The 18,183-nt window shown below is 63.0% G+C and overlaps 2 protein-coding genes across 9 annotated transcripts in view; one reads left to right on the forward strand and one right to left on the reverse strand.

The window, feature by feature from the left end:
- The first annotated feature begins 2,249 nt into the window (after window positions 1–2,249).
- Window positions 2,250–13,058, forward strand: TCIRG1 (T cell immune regulator 1, ATPase H+ transporting V0 subunit a3). Of its 6 annotated transcripts, XR_014316296.1 has the most exons (22): window positions 2,255–2,369; window positions 3,541–3,604; window positions 4,800–4,927; window positions 5,291–5,369; window positions 6,156–6,376; window positions 6,467–6,552; window positions 6,763–6,889; window positions 6,974–7,056; window positions 7,213–7,306; window positions 7,412–7,624; window positions 8,209–8,353; window positions 10,035–10,174; window positions 10,248–10,405; window positions 10,479–10,569; window positions 10,918–11,062; window positions 11,150–11,268; window positions 11,377–11,590; window positions 11,833–11,958; window positions 12,096–12,200; window positions 12,278–12,395; window positions 12,649–12,826; window positions 12,910–13,058. XR_014316296.1 is itself a non-coding variant. In XM_082748735.1 (21 exons), exons 3-21 carry the CDS (start codon window positions 4,811–4,813, stop codon window positions 12,986–12,988), a joined length of 2,493 nt encoding a protein of 830 aa, XP_082604861.1. In that variant the 5' UTR covers window positions 2,250–2,369; window positions 3,541–3,604; window positions 4,807–4,810; the 3' UTR covers window positions 12,989–13,058. The 6 variants fall into 6 exon arrangements, 4 of the variants coding, with proteins under 4 accessions (XP_082604861.1, XP_082604858.1, XP_082604859.1 ...); XM_082748735.1 differs by lacking the exon at window positions 10,918–11,062 and having other exon boundaries at window positions 2,250–2,369; window positions 4,807–4,927; XM_082748732.1 differs by lacking the exon at window positions 10,918–11,062.
- A 1,240-nt stretch (window positions 13,059–14,298) lies between these two features.
- Window positions 14,299–18,183, reverse strand: part of CHKA (choline kinase alpha) — a 58,251-nt gene continuing 54,366 nt past the window's right edge. For all 3 annotated transcript variants that reach the window (XM_082748737.1, XM_082748736.1, XM_082748738.1), the window contains one exon: window positions 14,299–15,487. In XM_082748737.1, the coding sequence (XP_082604863.1) occupies window positions 15,428–15,487 (60 nt within the window). In that variant the 3' untranslated portion in view covers window positions 14,299–15,427. The remainder of the gene's footprint in view (window positions 15,488–18,183) is intronic.

Raw genomic sequence — 18,183 nt, forward strand, 5'->3', positions numbered from 1 at the left:
TCCCGCCTCCGTCGTGAATCCAGCTGTCCGGGCCACAAAGGTTCAGCCTGCGGGTCCCTCCCCTGGGCGGGTCCTTCAGGGAAGCTGGCAGAGGTGACGGCCTTCCGTGGGATTCCGGGGGCCGTGGCTGGGCCCCGGCACAATGCATCCTCCTGCATACCCATCTTCCTGGGCATAGTCCCCCGGGCTTAGTCTCGGGTCGCTGTCCTGTAATCCTGGGTGTCCGGAGGGTCGGGCCATGCATGGCTACGGCCTTGAGGATGTCGAGTCTCCCGAGGCTTCAGGCAGAAGCCCTGTGAGTGGCAGAACCTCAGAAAGGCCAGGATGTCCTTGTTGGGGGCAGGGAGAGGCGTGCCTGGGGCAGCAGTCACAAGGAGGTGACACAGGCCCTGCTGTCCCTGAGCTGGCCTTGCCTCATCTCTCGCCACATCCCCTTTCTGCCCCAAGTTCCCCAGACCAGGCTGCGGGCTTGGCTGCTGGTGCTCAGAACTTCCCCTTCCCAGTCCCGGCAGTGTGTGGTTCCCCAAGCGGTCGTGTGCTAGCCCGGTGCAGACGGGACAGCCAGAACCTGCTCCCTGGGACCCAGTGCCTTGCAAAAAGGCTTTGGCTTGTTTGTACCTGTGAGCACGCCAGCTCAGAGAAGTGAGGGACTTGCTTGGGGTCACACAGCATGTGTCCGATGAAAACACTAGCTCAGGTCAGAGATCTGGGCCCCTCCGCTTCCATCATTCCCAAAAGTGCTCTTCACAAAACGCTAGCCTCCCGTGATGCCATGTCGAGAAAAGAGAGAGGAGGATGTTCTGTGGACCGGTGTGGGAAATGCCGCAAGTGCCCTCTTTCCTCTGGGATAGACACCACCTGTGAGCACGTTCAAGGCTCTGAGAAGGCCTGTTGCACAGAGTCCTAGCCTTTCCCCAGCTCATTCCCTTTGTTCATGGCTGCTGGCACCTGGGCCATCTCCTGGTGCTGACGTGGTCCAGGCCCTGCTTGGGCCCCCACAGCCTAAGGAACTAGGCGCAGGGGTGAGGAATGCAGGGCCTGAAGAGAAGACCAGAGCCTAGGAAGTGTATGTGTGCCCAGGCCCCTGCAGGCCGCAGTGGCTGTGGGAGGCAGGAGCCCTACAGTCATCAGCTTGAAAATGGCCATGTCACCTTGGATTGCACTTCCCCCAGACACAACCAGCGTTCGCTGTCATGGAGCCTGTATCTGTACACTGGTAAATAGAACACACTTGTTTAAAATGGGTCGGGGGGTCCCGCTCCTGACTTCATCCTTTCCCTTTCTGACCCCAAACTTTCTGTGTGTTTCAGGAGCGCACCTCCAATGCCATTTTGTAACAGTGGGGTTCCGGTTTCCCCTGCACCAGAAAGTATTGACCTCAGTTTGGTTGAAGCCCCACCAGGAAACAGACCTACGATGTCCCAGAACTGGGACATCCCCTTTTCTGATGATACTGACCTTGGCTGTAACTTTCCACCCCCAGCGCTGGGGCTTGCTTCATTTGCCCACAGCTCCCTTACCCCTCAGAGGACCTTGCCATGTGAAGTTCAAGGATCACCAGAGCTGAGAGGCCCCTTGTCCTTCCTGTCCCCAGTGGGTATGGTATGGTCCTGGTCTGTCCAAAGTGCAGGCAGCTGCATTCGTGAGCCTCCGTTCAGGGGTGCTGGGACATGACCAACCGTGGGGAGCTAATCAGCAAAGTCACACGCCCCTGGCTGTAGGAAAAGCAACTACCATTGGGTGCACGGAACATCACAAGTCCGGCCCAGCCCTCAGTGTCCTACTGCTGCTTGGGAAAAAGGCCCGCAGAGAGCTGCACCCACCCAGGGCCCCTAGGCCTGGAGCTTACGCCCCTTTCCTGGGTGGTCAAGAGGCAGGAAGGTGTAAGGACCGGGTGCAAACGCGGCCTCAGGAAAGCGGTCCCAGAGGTGGGGTGCGAAGCCCTTAGACCTCAAGCCTCAGTGCTTCGGGCTCCCATCTGCCGCAGGCCCAGCGAGCCCTCTAGGTGTGGGGGGGGGTTCCCATCCCCGAGCCCCGGCCGCCCCCCCCGCACCCGCATCCCGGCCACGTAGGCGTGCGCGGTCGACTCGGCTCGGGTCCCCGGCCTCCCCGCCCCACGTCCCGTCCCCCAGCCTCCCGCGAGCCAGCGAGGGCGGGCGGGGCCACAGCCCGGGCCCTGCCTCCCCGCCTGCCGCTCGCGGGACTCCGGCGCCCCTCCCCGCCGGGCCCGGAGGGGACGGGGCGGGGCGTCCGTGGCCCCGCCCCCTGCGGCCCGCCCGCCGGGGAAAGTGAGTTGCGTGGGCGCCGCGGCCGGGAGCGCAGAGCCCGGAGCGCAGAGCTGAGCAGCGCCGCGTGCGGCGGACCCGGGGGTGAGTGGGCCCCAGCGGCAGCTCCGTCTGCCACCCTCGGTTCGCCCTGCCCGGAGAAAGGAACCCCTCATCCCAGCTGGGCCAGTGCATGCGACTCAGTCTGTTTGCCCGCCGGGTGTCAGGCCTTGGTGGGGGCCGCCGTGGCGCCGAGGAGGAGGAGGAAGAGGAGGAGGAGGTGGGGTGGGGGGAAGAGGAGGACGGGAGTTAACAGCCGCTAACTACGGGGCCCAACTCTGCCGGTCGTGGTGCTGCTCTGGTGGCGCTCAGGGCTTTCTCTGGGGCATCTTCCTCGGAGGGAGGGACCCATTCTACAGATCAGGAAATTGAGTCCCATCCAACTAGGAAGAGGCAGAGCTAGAGGCAAGTGGGGTTGCTCTAACTGCAGAGCCTACCAGTCTGGAATGGGCGAGGCAGCGGGCCTTCTCTCTCCAGCTCAGTTCTCATCATCATGGGTCAGGGGCTTCGAGCAGAGATCTGGTGGGTTCCTGAAGCAGTTGGCCTTAGCCTCAGCCCCTGAGGGACCAGGAGGAGGGGGGAACAGAGGGAGGAGGGGCTGCAGTCTGGATCCTGAAGGCCAAAGGACTGAGCAACCTTCATTTGCTCCATTAAAAGGAGTAGGGTACACCCCCCCCCCCCCGGCTTGGGTAGGGGCCGCAGAGGATGGGGGGTAAGGGGTGAGCCAGTGGCATCCTCACCTGTGGGGGAGGGGGGTCTGACCAGGTCCCTGCACACCCCGCCCACCCCATCCAAGGGAATTCCCAAGGGGCTCGCCCAGGCTGAGGCCCTGTGAGTGACAGTTACCAGGCTAGATTGGCCACAGCCTGGGGCTGCTGCATCCCTTGGGTCCCCAGACCTGGTTCCCTACAACCCAACCCCCTCATCTGTCCCGCCCAGCCTTTCAGGGGGCCTTGGGCGGAGAACAGCCCTCCCCTGAGCGCATACTGTGCCCTGGGACGACAGACCTACAGCTCCAAGGCCAGCTCTGGCCTGACTTAGCCACCTGCTGACCACCTGATCCCAGACCCCACCTCTCCAGGTGTGCTGAGCCATCCGTGAGTCCATAAAACAAAGCCACAAGGTCCTCTTTCCCGAGGATTGCTGTTAGGTTGCAGTGAGCTAGAATGCGTGAGGGGTTACGTGGAACCTCTGTTTTTGTCATCTGCCCACCCAGGTCTTGTCTCTGCTGGGGTGGCCAAGTCCCATTTACCCAAAGAGGAAGAGAAGGCCCAGAGAAGGTGAGAGGCTCCCCCAAGGACACACAGCCAGTCACAGCCTGAGCCACACTCTGGAGCCTGGGCCCTGGCCCTCTGGGGGTAGAGCCTAGCCCCTCCTGCCCACACTTCTCTGCCTGGGGCCAGGGGCTGCTGCAGTCCTGGGCTGCCTCTCCGCCTTCTTTCCTCTTCCAGGCCAGGGCAGGGGCTGCATTCCCTGTTTAGACTGAAGGAAACCAGGCCCAGGGGAGGAAGTGACCAGCTGGGCAGGCCCCCACCCTCCCAGACAGCAGGCGGCGCTTTGGCACCAAATGGTCACCCTCAGTTGGGGACCTCACCCACGCCTGTCCCCTTCCCTGACACTATGAGAGCTAAGGAAACTGAGTCCCACAAAGGGGAAGTGGCTGGCCCTGGGCCCCGAGAGCAATGGCCGTGGAGCCCTGGCTCATGGCTGAGGCATCTGCAGGGCCTCCCCCGCGGCATCTGGGTAGGGCCCCGCCAGGCCGTCCTGCTCCTGTCAGCTTCCACAGTTTCACTTTCCTGGGTTTCGACACCTGGAAGGCTGTTTCCGCCCCTATTTGGACATCGGCCGCCAAGCGGTCCAAGCCTCGGGGGAAGGGCCCGCCCCAACCTGGCCTCGGGCTTCTCTGCCCTCAGTGAGGGCACCGGGGGACCCGCTGGAGGCTCCCACCCCCTCGGCACACGCAGAGGCCTCCAGGGGGGCTCCGGCTGGCAGGGGGACCGGGGACTCGGGGAACAGCCCCAACCTTCAGCCCCGGCTGTCTGTCTACATGGACGGACACTCCTTGGTGTAGATGGATGAGGGCTGGTGGCCAGCCGAGGGCTGTGGCAATTAGGAGGCCAGCTGCTGGAGGCGACCCTTGGCCTGGGGCCCCAAGGACGAGTAGGGCCCAGGGTGAGGGCAGGTCACAGAGGAGGGACAGCGGGAGCAGAGGGTGCATGTGAGAAAAGCCAGTGCGGGGATGGGGCGCGGGTCAGGCCGTGAGGCCAGCCAGGGCGGGCTGCACTCGCGGTTGTGCCACTTACTTCCTGTGTGACCTCAGCACCCCTTTGAAGCTGCCCGGGCCTCAGTTTCCCCATATGTCAGGCGGGGTTGGTAGCAGACCTCCCATGGATGACGTGAGCTGAGGCAGATGGCATTGCTAGTCGGTGGGGAGCTGTCCAGCCGGCCCGGACTGAGCCTTCCCCCCCGGCCCAGCCCGCAGGACCATGGGCTCCATGTTCCGGAGTGAGGAGGTGGCACTGGTCCAGCTCTTCCTGCCCACCTCGGCCGCTTACACCTGCGTGAGCCAGCTCGGCGAGCTGGGGCTCGTGGAGTTCAGAGACGTGAGTGGGGCCGGACGGGCGCGGGAGGGGGCCTCGTCCCTACGTGTCCCAGACGGCAGGCCGCCTCCCCCGGGAAGGGCCCCAGCTTGAAATCCTGGCAACCTCGGCTGTGGCTGCTCCCCTCTCGGAAAGGCCAGCCTTGCCACTGAGGCCACCTTGCCTCCAGGGACCCCATCACTCCCTCCCCAGAGCACGCAAAGCCGGGTCTGTTTCCCGCTGGGCTGCTGGTGGCTCGTGGTGTGTTCAACACTTTTCTGGGGGGGAGTAGCTATGGCCTGCCGAGAGTCAAGCCTGGGCCCCGGGGTGGGGGGACCTCCCTAGCCCCCTCTCTAGAAGTCTGACCCATCTTTGCGGCAACCGCAGCTCAACGCCTCGGTAAGCGCCTTCCAGAGACGCTTTGTGGGGGACGTTCGGCGCTGTGAAGAGCTGGAGAAGACCTTCAGTGAGTTGTCCTCAGGCCCACATCCCAGGCAGGCTTCCTGGAGGGGGTGCCAGTTGAGCTTAGCCTGAAAGGAAGAGTCCTGGTGCTCCAGGTGGAAGGCAGAAGGGAAGTCCAGGCCAGGCGCTGCAGAGCCAGGACAGGGCCGCTGGGGTCCATGGGGTGCCCTTGAGAATGGGGCTCACTTGGAGGAGGCCTCGAATATTACATGAGGGCCTAGGAATTCATCCAGGGAACACTGGGAGCCACTGCAGTTTCTAAGCAGGGGAGAGACTTGGACAGAGCTCTCTCTGTCTCTCAGATGGACTGGGGTGGGGGAGGTCAGGATCCAGGGTCAAGTGCCCCAAGGAGCCGCTTCTCCAACCCAGGTGAGGGGGACTCTGGCCCCGGCCTCTGACAGCCCCTCCCAGGAGGAGCTGACGAGAGGGGAGAACAGAGCACATTTATTTTAACGGTTTGTTAGCCTTCAGGCAGCAGGCTCCATGCACGCTCTTGCCCCGGGCCCCCCAGTGCTCAGGCCAACCTGCCTGGGCCCCACTGTGGGACCCAGGCCCAGTGGGACAGTGGCCAAGGGAGAGAGCTCAGGACAGGGAGAGTGGCCCTGTGGGGATAGAGTTTGGCCTGGGGTTTTTCTGGGGGTCGTGGACTCAGTGAATCAATTAGCTGGTGGCCAGTTGAGTTTGGGGTGGCATTTGGGACCCGTAGACATTAGGTGGCCCTTGGCTAACTGGCCGTGAGCTGGTGTGGGCCCCCAACAGCCTCCCCTGACACCTGTTACTCCGTACCCAGCTTTCCTGCAGGAGGAAGTGCGGCGGGCTGGCCTGGTGCTGCCCCCACCCGAGGGGAGGCTGCTGGCGCCCCCGCCCCGTGACCTGCTGCGCATCCAGGAGGAGACGGACCGTCTGGCCCAGGAGCTCCGGGACGTGCGGGGCAACCAGCAGTCCCTGCGGGTGCAGCTGCACCAGCTGCGGCTGCACTCGGCCGTGCTGGGCCAGGGCCATCGCCTCCAGGTCAGCATCAGCCCCCACGGGGTAGGGGAGAGGCAGGGGGGCCAGGCCCCTACTTGGGCGAGGGGCTCAGTGGTGCCTCTTGGCCCCTAGTCGGCAGCCGCCCCTGCAGATGGGCTCTTGGAAAGAACCCCCCTACTCCAGCCCCCCGGGGGGCCCCACCAGGACCTGAGAGTCAAGTAAGTAAGGGGAAGTTCCAGATCTTTCCTGGCCAGCTCCTTGTCCAGTGCTCTCCTGCTCCGCCCTCAGACTGTCCGCAGCCTCCTGCTTCGGGCCCACAGCGTCTGTTGCTCTCCTCTTCTGGCCCGGCTTCGGGCTCCGGCCTCCTTCCAGGGAACAGGGCCGCTGTCCTATTCGGCCATCCTGAGCGCGGTGGCCTGGCCTGGCAGCTTTGTGGCAGGTGCCGTGGAGCCCGCCAAGGCCGCCGCCCTGGAACGCCTGCTCTGGAGGGCCTGCCGGGGCTTCCTTATCGCCAGCTTCCGGGAGACGGAGCAGCCGCTGGAGGACCCGGTGACGGTACAGGCTGGGGGCCCGGGGGGTCGGGGAGAGCATCTTGGGGTGGGAGCCCAGGAGTCCAGGTGAAGCGGCCCCGTCCTGCAGGGGGAGCCGGCGACGTGGATGACCTTCCTCATCTCCTACTGGGGCGAACAGATAGGGCAGAAGATCCGCAAGATCACGGACTGGTGAGCTCCATGAGGGGCCTTCTGCCCCGGGGGGCGGGGGCGAGTGTCACCACCCCGTCCCCTGCCCCGGATGCACCGTTCAGACTCAGCCTCCGCACAACCAGAGCCCCCTGCCCCCTCCCCCCAACCGCTCGCATCACCCCTCCTCGCCGCCAGCTTCCACTGCCACGTGTTCCCGTTCGTGGAGCAGGAGGAGGGCCGCCTGGGAGTCCTGCAGCAGCTGCAGCAGCAGAGCCACGAGCTGCAGGAGGTGGGTGCTCACCTGTGGCCGTGGCCGGCTGCCCCGCCCCGCCCCCTGCCCTGCCCCGCCCCCCTGCCCCGCCCCGGCCACCCTCACCTCCTGCTCTGGCCTCAGGTTCTGGGGGAGACGGAGCGCTTCCTGAGCCAGGTGCTGGGCCGCGTGCAGCGGCTGCTGCCGCCCTGGCAGGTGCAGACCCGCAAGATGAAGGCGGTGTACCTGGTGCTCAACCAGTGCAGCGTGAGCGCCACCCACAAGTGCCTCATTGCCGAGGGCTGGTGCGCCGCGAGCGACCTGCCCGCCCTGCAGCAGGTGCTGCGGGATGGCTCGGTGAGTGGGCATCTCCTGCTCTCCCCTGCCCCCACCTCCCAACACACTTCCTGTTGCCATCGCGGGGCCTTGACTCAGACCCTTCCGGGGCAGTCCTGACCCCCTGGCCCAAGGCCTCCCTGCTCCTGATGTCCGAAGCCCCTGGAGGGACCAGAGCACCTGGGAGGCCAGCTCCACAGGCGCCGCCCCTGATCTGGGGCTACTGGAGGGAGCCTCAGGCTACTCACCTGTGAAATGGGTGTGATGACCCTCCAGGGGTCACTGTAGCTGCTGCTGCCTAGTAGGCAACGCAGCTCCCTCTCCCGGGCGGCCTGGATAAGCAGCATACTCCTATTTCCCAAGCGATTTCTGGTCCAGCTGACCTCGGGCTCTCCCTAAATCACCCTGAATGGGGGCAGGTGGGGCTAATAGGTAGGCCTGTTCCATGGAGAGGGGAGGGGCTGTTCCAGCTCTCCCGGGCGCCTGCCTGGTGAGCGCCCACATCTCCAGCTGGGTCTGACGGGGGGTGGGGGGTGGGTGACAAGCAGTCCCCGAAGGCCCCCACCTTCAGTCTCATCTGTCCCTCTACCCCTTGGGTGCCCCAGAGCGAGGCGGGTGTGAGCGCCGTGGTTCACCGCATCCCCTGCCGGGACATGCCCCCCACGCTCATCCGCACCAACCGCTTCACGGCCAGCTTCCAAGGCATCGTGGACGCCTACGGTGTGGGTCGCTACCAGGAGGTCAACCCCGGTGAGAGCTGTGGAGCCCCAGCCCGGAGGGCGGCATCTCCGCACGGACCCATCCTCCCACCAGACGGGCGGGGGGCAGGGGGAGGCGCGTCCAAGCCTGGTGTTCACCCCCAGCAACCCCCCTCCCACCCCAGCTCGGTTTACCGGGGATCCAGCACGGGAAAAAACGGGCTTTGCCAAAGGAATGGCTCAGGTTTGAGGTCTGAGCCGCTTACTCTGGCTCGTTTCTTAGTTTCTTGGAGCCTCTGTTTCCACATCTATAAAATGGGAGTAAGAGCTCAGTCCTCAGAGCCGCACAGGGAAGGTCGAAGCCGTCCCCGAGGCTGGACTCCGCCTGTGGAGCTGCTTGCCCAGCCCCACCGCTGTTGGGTTCGCCCAGAAGCGGACCCTTTGGGGGGGGCAGGGGGCGGGGGGGTACTCTGGCACAAGTGGCCTATGAAGAGCGGTGCTGCTGGGAGAAACCAGTCAGGGAAGCAGCTGAGAGGTGGGGGTTTGGGGGGCAGGCGGGCGGCTGTGGCACCTGCCGGTCACCTGCCCAGTTTGCTCCCTCCGGATGTGGCTTCTCGTGTGGCCAGCTGGCTCCGGTGTGGTCAGGGGGCCCAGCGCCCCCCACCCCTTGTTACTGGGTGGGGATCACAGTGGGTTTCTGAGTCCAAAGAATGGGTGTGGGAGGTGAGCCGTGGGCGCATTTTTGGAAGGAACTCGGCCGTGGGCCAGGGAGGGGTCCGGCCTGAGCTGGTGGGCTAGAAACGGGTGCTCAGTTCCCCCCCAGCGTGGTGGAGGCAGGACACCAGGACAGAATGTGAGACCAAGTGGATGATGACCAGGGTCACGGGCAGTCCTCTGGGGCCTGCCATCTCTGCAGGGGCTGCATCGCAGAGCTTGTCCTGGGGCCCCTGGACCGTTTGTGCTCGCGGTTCCTCCGTGTTAGCAGAGGCCTGTTCACTTAGAACAAGCCTGATCAGCAGACGGCCAGGGTGGATGACTGGCTCCCGGCCCTCAGAGCCTCCCCCTAGAGGAGGCAGGCAGAGGCTCAGGCTGCTGTAAAAAAGCAGCCCAGATGGGGGCGCTCCAGGCAGCCCTCCTGTTGCAGGAGTGGCCTCCCAGGGAGCCACCAGGGACCTTTCCAACTGCAGAGATCCCGCCTCCACCTTCTGGTCGCTGTCTGAGGGGCTAGGACTCCATCCGGGGAGGGACACGACTCCGCTCAGAGCAGGGACACACACCGAGGTCCTCTAACTCCCATGAGGGATTCGTCCCATCTTGCTGAAGGGAAAGCGAGCCCTCAGAGGGGACATGAGCAACTCGGCCTTCTGCAGCTTGCCCCGTGCGGGTCAGGAGGGCCTCTCGGAGCTTCTGCCCACGGGAACTGGTTCTCACTGAGTGCCGCGGCTGCCCGTACTGCCCTTGGATAGACTCACTGACAGGAGCCCCACGAAGCAGGAGCATTGTCCCCAGTTTACAGATGGGGAAACAGAGGTTCTGAGAGGTTGAGTCACTAGTCCCTGGTCACCCAGCCAGGAAGTGGCAGGCTCGGGGATGCCGACACGCAGTCTGGCACCCCTGCCTCGTCAATAGCCCCTCTAAGTCTCCCTGGGTCCCGGGGCCTGGGCTCGGGCTCCTGTGGCAGCAGGTGCCGCGATGCGCACGTGCCCCTGACCGCCCGGCCCCTCTGCCCGCAGCGCCCTACACCATCATCACCTTCCCCTTCCTCTTCGCTGTGATGTTCGGCGACGTGGGCCACGGGCTGCTCATGTTCCTCTTCGCCCTGGCCATGGTGCTCGCGGAGGACCGGCCAGCGGTGAAGGCGGCGCGGAACGAGGTGAGGGTGGCCCAGGGCGCGGTGGTGGGGAGCGGGGGCACCGGGCCGCCCCTCACGGCTGCCCCACGCCCAGATCTGGCGCACCTTCTTCACGGGCCGCTACCTGCTGCTGCTCATGGGGCTCTTCTCTGTCTACACCGGCTTCATCTACAACGAGTGCTTCAGCCGCGCCACGACCATCTTCCCCTCGGGCTGGAGCGTGGCGGCCATGGCCACCCAGTCCGGCTGGAGGTGAGGCCCGGCCGCGGCCCCGCAGCCCCTGCGGCCCCCGGCAGTTCCTGACCCCTCGCCCTTGTTGTCACAGCGACACGTTCCTGGCCGAACACCCGCTGCTCACGCTGGACCCCGCGGTCAGCGGTGTCTTCCTGGGACCCTACCCCTTCGGCATTGACCCCGTGAGTCCGGGCCACTTGCTGTGGGGGGTGTGGGCAGGTGGGAGGGCCGGGCTGGGCCGGGACCCCCGCACTGACCGTCCCAGCCTGGACCCGGACGTTAACCCTCACCTCTCCTGAGGGCCTGGCCTGGTGCCGGGTGCAGGGGTGCGGGGCTCTAGAAGGACAAGGGGCCCACCTTGCTGGGACCACACAGCGGCCACTTGGAAGGCAAGAGAAGCATGTGGCAGCGCTGGCTTCCTCGGAGCCCACTGTCCAGGCACTGTTTTGTGCTCTCCGCGTGACAGGACGCGGTAAATAGTCCTGGTGATGGTCCCGTGAGCCCATGCTGGCACGGCTCCCATTTCACAGATGAGGACACAGAGGCACAGGAGAGCTGTGGGCAGGGTCACGTGGCAGCGACGAGCGGGGTCTGGGCCCCGGTTGCCCGGCCTGTCTGTGCACATCACCGCTCCCTTCTGCTGGCCCACCATGGGCCAACGGGGTGCAAACAGTGGTACGGCCCCCCAGGGGCAGAGGGGCTACTAAGAGGGATGCAGGCAGAGAGGCCCGTGTGTGCCACCTGTCCCTCCTGCCACCCCAGGTCTGGAGCCTGGCCGTCAACCACCTGAGCTTCCTCAACTCTTTCAAGATGAAGATGTCCGTCATCCTTGGGGTCACCCACATGACCTTCGGGGTGGTCCTGGGAGTCTTCAACCACGTGTGAGGGCCCGGGTTCCCCGGCCGGGTGGGGGAGGGAGGACACCTGGACAGGCAGGACCATGGTGGCCCGGTGGGTGACCTGGAGACCCCATTCTTCCCGTCCCTCAGGCACTTTGGCCAGTGGCACCGGCTGCTCCTGGAGACCCTGCCCGAGCTGATCTTCCTGCTGGGGCTTTTTGGCTACCTCGTCTTCCTGGTCATCTACAAGTGGCTGTGCATCTCCGTCACCAGTGCAGCGACTGCCCCCAGCATCCTCATCCACTTCATCAACATGTTCCTCTTCTCCCACAGCCCCACCAACAAAGCCCTCTTCCCTGCCCAGGTGTGCTGGGGCTGGGGGGCCACTCTGAGCAGCGGGCTTCTCCTCTGAGAAGCAGGGGTGCGGGCCTGAGGCTGTGGGTGCCCTTCTCCCCCGGAAGGATTCCTCACAGCGTGGTGTCCCGGCTTAGTGAGGGGCCTGGGGGTGAGGAGGAGTGGGCTGCAGGCTCCCTGCCCCCCACCCCCGAAACTGGGTGCGTGGCTTTCAGAGGCCACCCTGACTCAAGCTCTGCCCCTCCCCCACAGGAGGTGGTGCAGTCTACACTGGTGGTCCTGGCCCTGGTCACCGTGCCCGTCCTGCTGCTCGGCACACCCTTGTTCCTGTACTGGCAGCACCGCCGCCGCTCGTCCAGGCCCGCTGGCCGCCAGCCGGTAGAGGCTCGGAGCAGGGGTGCGGGGTGGGGGCAGGGCATGAAGGCTGATGGGAGGCTTGACCCCTGCCCTCGCTACCTCTCAGCCTCCTGTGAGGGTGGGGGAGGACCTGCTGATGCTGCCCCCCCCACCCCCAGGATGACGACAAGTCAGGGATTCTGGACTCCTCCGACGCCTCCGTGGCCGGCTGGGGCTCTGATGAGGAGAAAGCAGGGTGCCCCGGGGACGGAGAGGAGGCCGAGGTGGGTGTGGTCTTCCTGAGTGTGGGGCGGGGGTGGCTGCCAGCCCGGCTGGCCCCTCACTGTCCCCCGCCCCCCAGTTCGTCCTGTCTGAGGTGCTCATGCACCAGGCCATCCACACCATCGAGTTCTGCTTGGGCTGCATCTCCAACACGGCGTCTTACCTGCGCCTCTGGGCCCTGAGTCTGGCCCATGCCCGTGAGCGAGGGGGCCCCAGCGGGCGGACTGACCGTGGGTCGGGTCCCAGCTGCACCTGACGCTCGTAGCTACTGGCGGGGTGGCCTGGCGGGTCACTTTTCTGGACCTCAGCATCCCCTCTGTAAAGGGAGGATGTCCGAGAAGGTCCAGGGAACGGGGCCGGGGCAGAGGGGAAGGGCGCTTCAGGCTGCCACGGGGGCCGGGTGGGCACCCCCTGGGCCCTGGCCTCCACAGCTACCTCCCTGCCCCCCAGAGCTGTCGGAGGTCCTGTGGGCCATGGTGATGCGTGTGGGCCTGCGCATGGGCCGGGAGTTGGGCGTGGCGGCTGTGGTGCTGGTCCCCGTCTTCGCCGCCTTCGCCGTGTTGACTGTGGCCATCCTGCTGGTGATGGAGGGGCTCTCGGCCTTCCTGCACGCCCTGCGGCTGCACTGGTGAGCGGCCCGCCTGGCTGGCCCCGGGCAGCACGAGGGCTGGGGGGCCTGCCCCTTACCAGCTGTCCCCTTGTCACCCCCAGGGTGGAATTCCAGAACAAGTTCTACTTGGGCAGCGGCTACAAGCTGAGCCCCTTCACCTTCGCCGGGGAGGAGGACTAGAGCCCACCTGTGGCCACGCCCAGGTCCCTCCCCTTGCCTGCAGAGACCAGAAATAAAGATGGACGACGAACTGTGTCTTGGTCCCGTCTGCAATGCCAGGGGCTGGTGAGGCTGGGGTGGCAGGGCCTGGGCTCTGGGCATAGACTGGTCACATCTCGTAAGACGCTTGGTGTTCTGGACTCCGTGCCTGGCTGTATTATGCCCCTCTTCCGTATGCTGTCCCGGATTGAGCTTGGTGTAGGGTGCATTGGGGTGGGAAGCCCTGGTCTAGGACCTGGGCTCTCGAGGAGTTGGGGAGAGGCCCCATGAGCTCATCTGCAGAAGTCCCAGAGCCTTGGGCTGAAGTGGGGGCAGACCTAGGACCAAGGAGGTTCTGGTTCGGGATGAGTGTCTTCCCAGGCTGAGCCAGAGCGGGTGAGCTCCCCATCCCTGGGGAAGTGCAAATTGACTGTAAGAGAATGTTCGGGATACTCTGGGCATGAAGGGCCAGCCCCACCCCAGGGAGGCAGGGAGCAGCCGGAGACTCCAGAGCCTGACCCAGCAGTGGAGAGAAACACACACCCCGTCCTGCAGAAAAGGGCCGAGGCTGTGCAGGCAGCCCCACTGTCCAGGACTCGGAATGTAAGGAGGGCGGCTGAGCTGGACTCTGGGTCCTGCCGCCCCTTCGGGGAAGCCCTGGGTGACCAGTCCTGCTCCTTCAGCCGGGGGGCTGGAGTGGGGCATCGTGCATGTCTTTCTGGCCTGGGTCCCACCGCCGGCTGGGAGGTGGAGCCTGTGCTTCCCAGAGGCCTTCTGCCCTGGGGTTAGAGCCGCAATGGCTTTTCCGGCAGGAGGCCTCAGGAACAAAGGCCGCTTTGAGGCCAGAGCTGCCCGGGCAGGGCCAGCGGGGCATCGCCATCACAGTGGCTCGCAGCTGGCCAGCTGCTGGGGGGGGGGCCCACCCCCAGAGCCAGGGCCGCCCGGCTCAGGGCCTCGGGATGCCGCAGGGAGGAGCTGGGGGGAGCCTCGTCCTCACACGGGAGGGAGGTGTCATTTACTGCTCAGTTTCATTGCCTGGACACCAAAACGCATTCACCTGGCTAAACTTTTAAATGTCTGGAATGGAAAATCTCCCTCCTGCCTTGACCACGCCAGCCGCCCAGTTTCTACCAGCAAATCCCACAGCTCCCAGTTTCTTCTACGTCCTTCCAGAGGTCTTTGTGGGAGGGAGGGTGGAGAGTTGGGAGGACCGGCCCCGAGCCCTCCACTGGCATGGCCGCTAACAGGAGCCCCGCCTAGGCTCTGGACCCACCCAAGGAGGACACTGAGGACGGGGTTCATACGGTTTTATTGTTTGTAAGCTACAGTCTCTGGTAGCAGAAATGGCAATTTGAGTAAGAGCTCAGAGTAGAAACACCGATCCCCAAGGACATTAAATATATGAGGTTTCACAGCTCCAGGGAACCCCCACCTTCCCATACAGCTGCTCGTCCCCATCAGGAGGACCCCGTCAGGGACAGGGGAGCAGGGAGGGCCGGGGGAGCCGACCAAGAGCCCAGGCCAGGCCGCCCTCTCCCCGCCGGGTGCACCAGCCCTGGCAGAGAGTCTGCAAGCCGGGGCTGAGCAGAGGCGGAAGAGGAAAGGCCACGGAGAGCAGGGCACAGACTGCTTTTTGGGGGGAGGGCAGGCGGGAGGCGAGTGTGTCCGCGGGTGCCCGCACCGCCCCTCGGCCAGCGGCCGGACCTCCATGGCTATAGGTCCCGCCGGCCCGAGACTGGGGTTAGTAAAGCACATTCGGCTGAGGAGGGCGGGGCAGAGGCTGCGGGACGAAGTGTGTACAACAGCCCCAAGGAGCTACATTCATCGGACGGAGCCAACGGCCCGCCCCCCGGACGGGGTCTGCGGCCTCCAGCGTCCGCCGTGGGGACCAGAAGGGTGAGGGAGCAGCTTCCGGGGACTCGCGGTCGGCCAGGCCGCAAAGCAATGTCACAGTCTGTCCCGGCTCGCTCGCCGCCCTCGGGAGCTGGCGGCGTCTACACCCGTAGTCACCTACCGAGGGCCTGGTCACAGCGTGCCCCAGCACGTGAATTCAAACCCTTGAAAAACTGACATTAACCAAAAAAAGCACACGCAGAAACACTGCTCGTGCTGTCTGCCGCCGCCGGCCGCGAGCTCTGGGCCCTGACAGAACTGCCTTCTCTAGACTCGGAGGACTCGGAGGTATTGCACTACGTACTATGTTCCTGCCTCCCGATCTCACTGCAGGGTCCTAGTGAAATCGTGAACAAGATAGGATATAAATGTTACTCAATTTTAATACAGTCTTTCGTATCATACACATCTGCGTCCGGCAGCGAGCCATCCAAGCTTGCCGCGGCGACAGCCATCGGAGCGCGGAGGGCCCCGCTGGCTCGGCCGCAACCACGCAGTCCAGGGATGAAGTGGATGGCGCCTCCACGCTCACACCCCGAGCTTCCTCTTCTGGTCGAAATAGGCATCGAACCTTGCTTGGGCATAGTCCTAGGAGACACAACGAAGAACAGCCTCACCAAGGACTCCCACCCAAGGTCGCCCAGGTCCCACCCAGGCCCGTGTGCCCGCCACCACCGAGGGCACAGAACAGAGTGGTTCCGGCTGCCGCAGGCCATCAGGAGCCCACACACCTAGTTCAGGCACCCGGCCATCCCAGAAGGCAACCAGGGCGGGCCTTCTGTCTACACGGCTGGTGCTGCCCGGCATCACCCTCTTGTTTACACTGAAGGCTGCGGGCACAGACACCAATGCAGGCTCCTCTCTCAAAGCAGCAGGTCCCCGGGGCTGAGCCAGCTAGTACAGAGCGGAGGTGCGAGAAAGAAGGTACCCCAAGGTTCTGGGGTCACCCGCAGGATTACGGCACAGGGCCCGAGAGGGATGGCAGAAACACTGGTCCTGAGTCCTGTCTGCACAAGAATCGTCCAGCCCCTGGGCATCTCCCGGTCTGCCCGCCCCCATCCCTCACAGCGGACAGCGCAGCCTCTGAAGCCGCCCACTCGGGAGGGAAAGGACTGCCAGGAAGGTTACAGCATCACTGCCGCGAACTCTGCATCGGGGTGTAACGATCCCCTTCGCAGAGCCAGGCGTTTTTCACAAATGCGTCCACGGAGCTCAGCTCCGGCATCGTTCCGGAGGCCCCCCAGCACGCTCGGCTTCCGCGGGCCCCGGCGCGTGGCGTCAGGCAGCCTCTGACCCGGCTTCCATCCCCGATCGCCGCAGACAGCTTTCCCATGAATGGACTCACCGGGCGTGGGCCCCTCCGTGTCTGGCTTGTTTCATTCGGTCCATTTCCCAGATTCCTCCACGCTGCTGTGAGGGCCCGGGGTTCACTCCCATTTCCCACGGAGGACTTGTCTGACGGCTCATCACAGCGCAAATACCCCTTCTCCTGACCGGCAGGCAGGCACTTTCCAGGTCGGGGCAACTGAACAGAAAGCTGCTCTGGGCACCCGAGTGCCGCTCGCGGTGTAGGAACAGGCTTTCGCTTCTTTCGGGTCAGTCCCGAAGCAGGCGGCTGCTGGGCTGCCCGCCACATGTACGGTCAGGCCGTCTTCCAGGCGGGTCAGACCTTCTACCTCCCCCTGAGCAATGCACGCGAGTGCCCGCGGCTTGGGTCCTCGCCCACACTAGGTACCATCGGGGTCCTCAGTTTGAGCCGTCATCATAGGTGTGCAGCGTAGCTCACTGGGGATTTAATTTGCATTTTGTGTATGACCAATGACATTAGTCAGACCGAGAGACGTTCACTGGCCATTCTTTTATCTTCTGTGACGTGTCCGAATCTTCTGCCTGTTTATACAGTAGCGCATCTGGTTTCCTGCTAAGTTGTGAGCTCTTTATGTATTCTAGATACAAGTCCTTGTTAGAGACTGGCAACGTTTTCTCCAATTCTGTGCTTGCCTTTTTATTTTCTTAATGGTGTCATTCAAAAAGCACAACTTTTTCATTTTGATTAAGCCCAACTTACCGGATCATTTTTCATTTATGGTCAGTGCTTCACATAACCCAAGAAATCTTCATCGTGGTCACAAAGCTTTTCTTCTTTGCTTTCCAGATGCTTTTACACTTAGGTCTGTTACCGTTTCAAGTTCATTTGTGTGTATGGCAGAAGATCAAGGTTCATTACTTTTCCCAGGTGGCTGTTTAGCTGTCCCCGCATCAGTTTTGAAAATCAAACCTCTTCCCCAATGAATTACCGTGACCCTTCTGTGATGCAGCAGTTGACTGTATGTGTTAGTGTGTTTTGGAGGCATCAGATGTCTGTCTTTACACCAGTACCTCACTGTCTTGATACATCTTGAAATCGGGCACAATCAGTCACATGTATTTTAGAACTTACCAGTTTCTGCCAAAAAGCCTGTGGAATCATGGAGACTGTGGAAATCAGTTTGGGGAGAACAGACTCTTAATACGGAGTCTTCTGATGCCATAAATGTGGTCTTGCTGTCCATTTATTGAGGTTCTTATAGCTATTGTCTTACACTTCTCAGTGTGAAGATCAGGCACGTGTATTAAAAATCTCATCCCTAAGTATTTCATGTTCTTATACCATTGAACACACAATGACATTTCATTTGTGACTGTTTCTCAAACGTAGAACAAAGCTGGTCATCATCGAGCACTGCCCTTGTAACCTGCGACCCCCATAAACTCACTCCACAGCTTAAATGGCATTTCTATGGACTCTTTCCTATTTTCTCATGTACTTGATCATGTCATCTACAATATAAAGGCAGTTTTTCTTCCTCCTTTCCTATATTTTTGCATTTCATCTCTTTTCCTGGCCTTACTATGCTGGTTAGGTGCTCTGGGGCCCGGGGGCGCGGCGGTGGGGGGGGTGCGCGGGTCACGGGAGGGGCGCGCCTGCCCTGCTCTCCCGATTCCAGCTGTAAGTAGGTTCGTACACACCCTGTGCCTAGGAAGGACCCTTGCATTCCTACTTACAGAGGCTTATTTCTTTTGGGGGGGGGGGGTGAATGGGTATTAGATTTTGTCAAGTGCTTTTCCTGCATTCACTGAGAAGATAATATGGTTTTTCTCCTTCATTCTGTTAATACGCTGAATTATACTAACTGGTCTTTAAAATGTCAAATTAAGGGCTAAACCCTGTCTTCGGGAGATAAATGCCGCTTGATCACATTACCTTCCTGTCAATGTCACCTTTAATACCTGCTAATATTTTG

Source organism: Mustela nivalis, assembly GCF_964662115.1.
Source record: "Mustela nivalis genome assembly, chromosome: 9".
In the NCBI taxonomy this organism is placed as follows: Eukaryota; Metazoa; Chordata; class Mammalia; order Carnivora; family Mustelidae; genus Mustela; species Mustela nivalis.

Coding starts and splice junctions, on each gene's coding strand:
- TCIRG1 (XM_082748735.1), top strand. CDS start 4,811: ATGGGCTCCATGTTCCGGAGTGAGGAGGTGGCACTGGTCCAGCTCTTC. Junction 6,553..6,762: donor CACCAGGACCTGAGAGTCAA/GTAAGTAAGGGG, acceptor CTGGCCTGGCAG/CTTTGTGGCAGGTGCCGTGG. Junction 10,570..11,149: donor ACCCCTTCGGCATTGACCCC/GTGAGTCCGGGC, acceptor CTGCCACCCCAG/GTCTGGAGCCTGGCCGTCAA.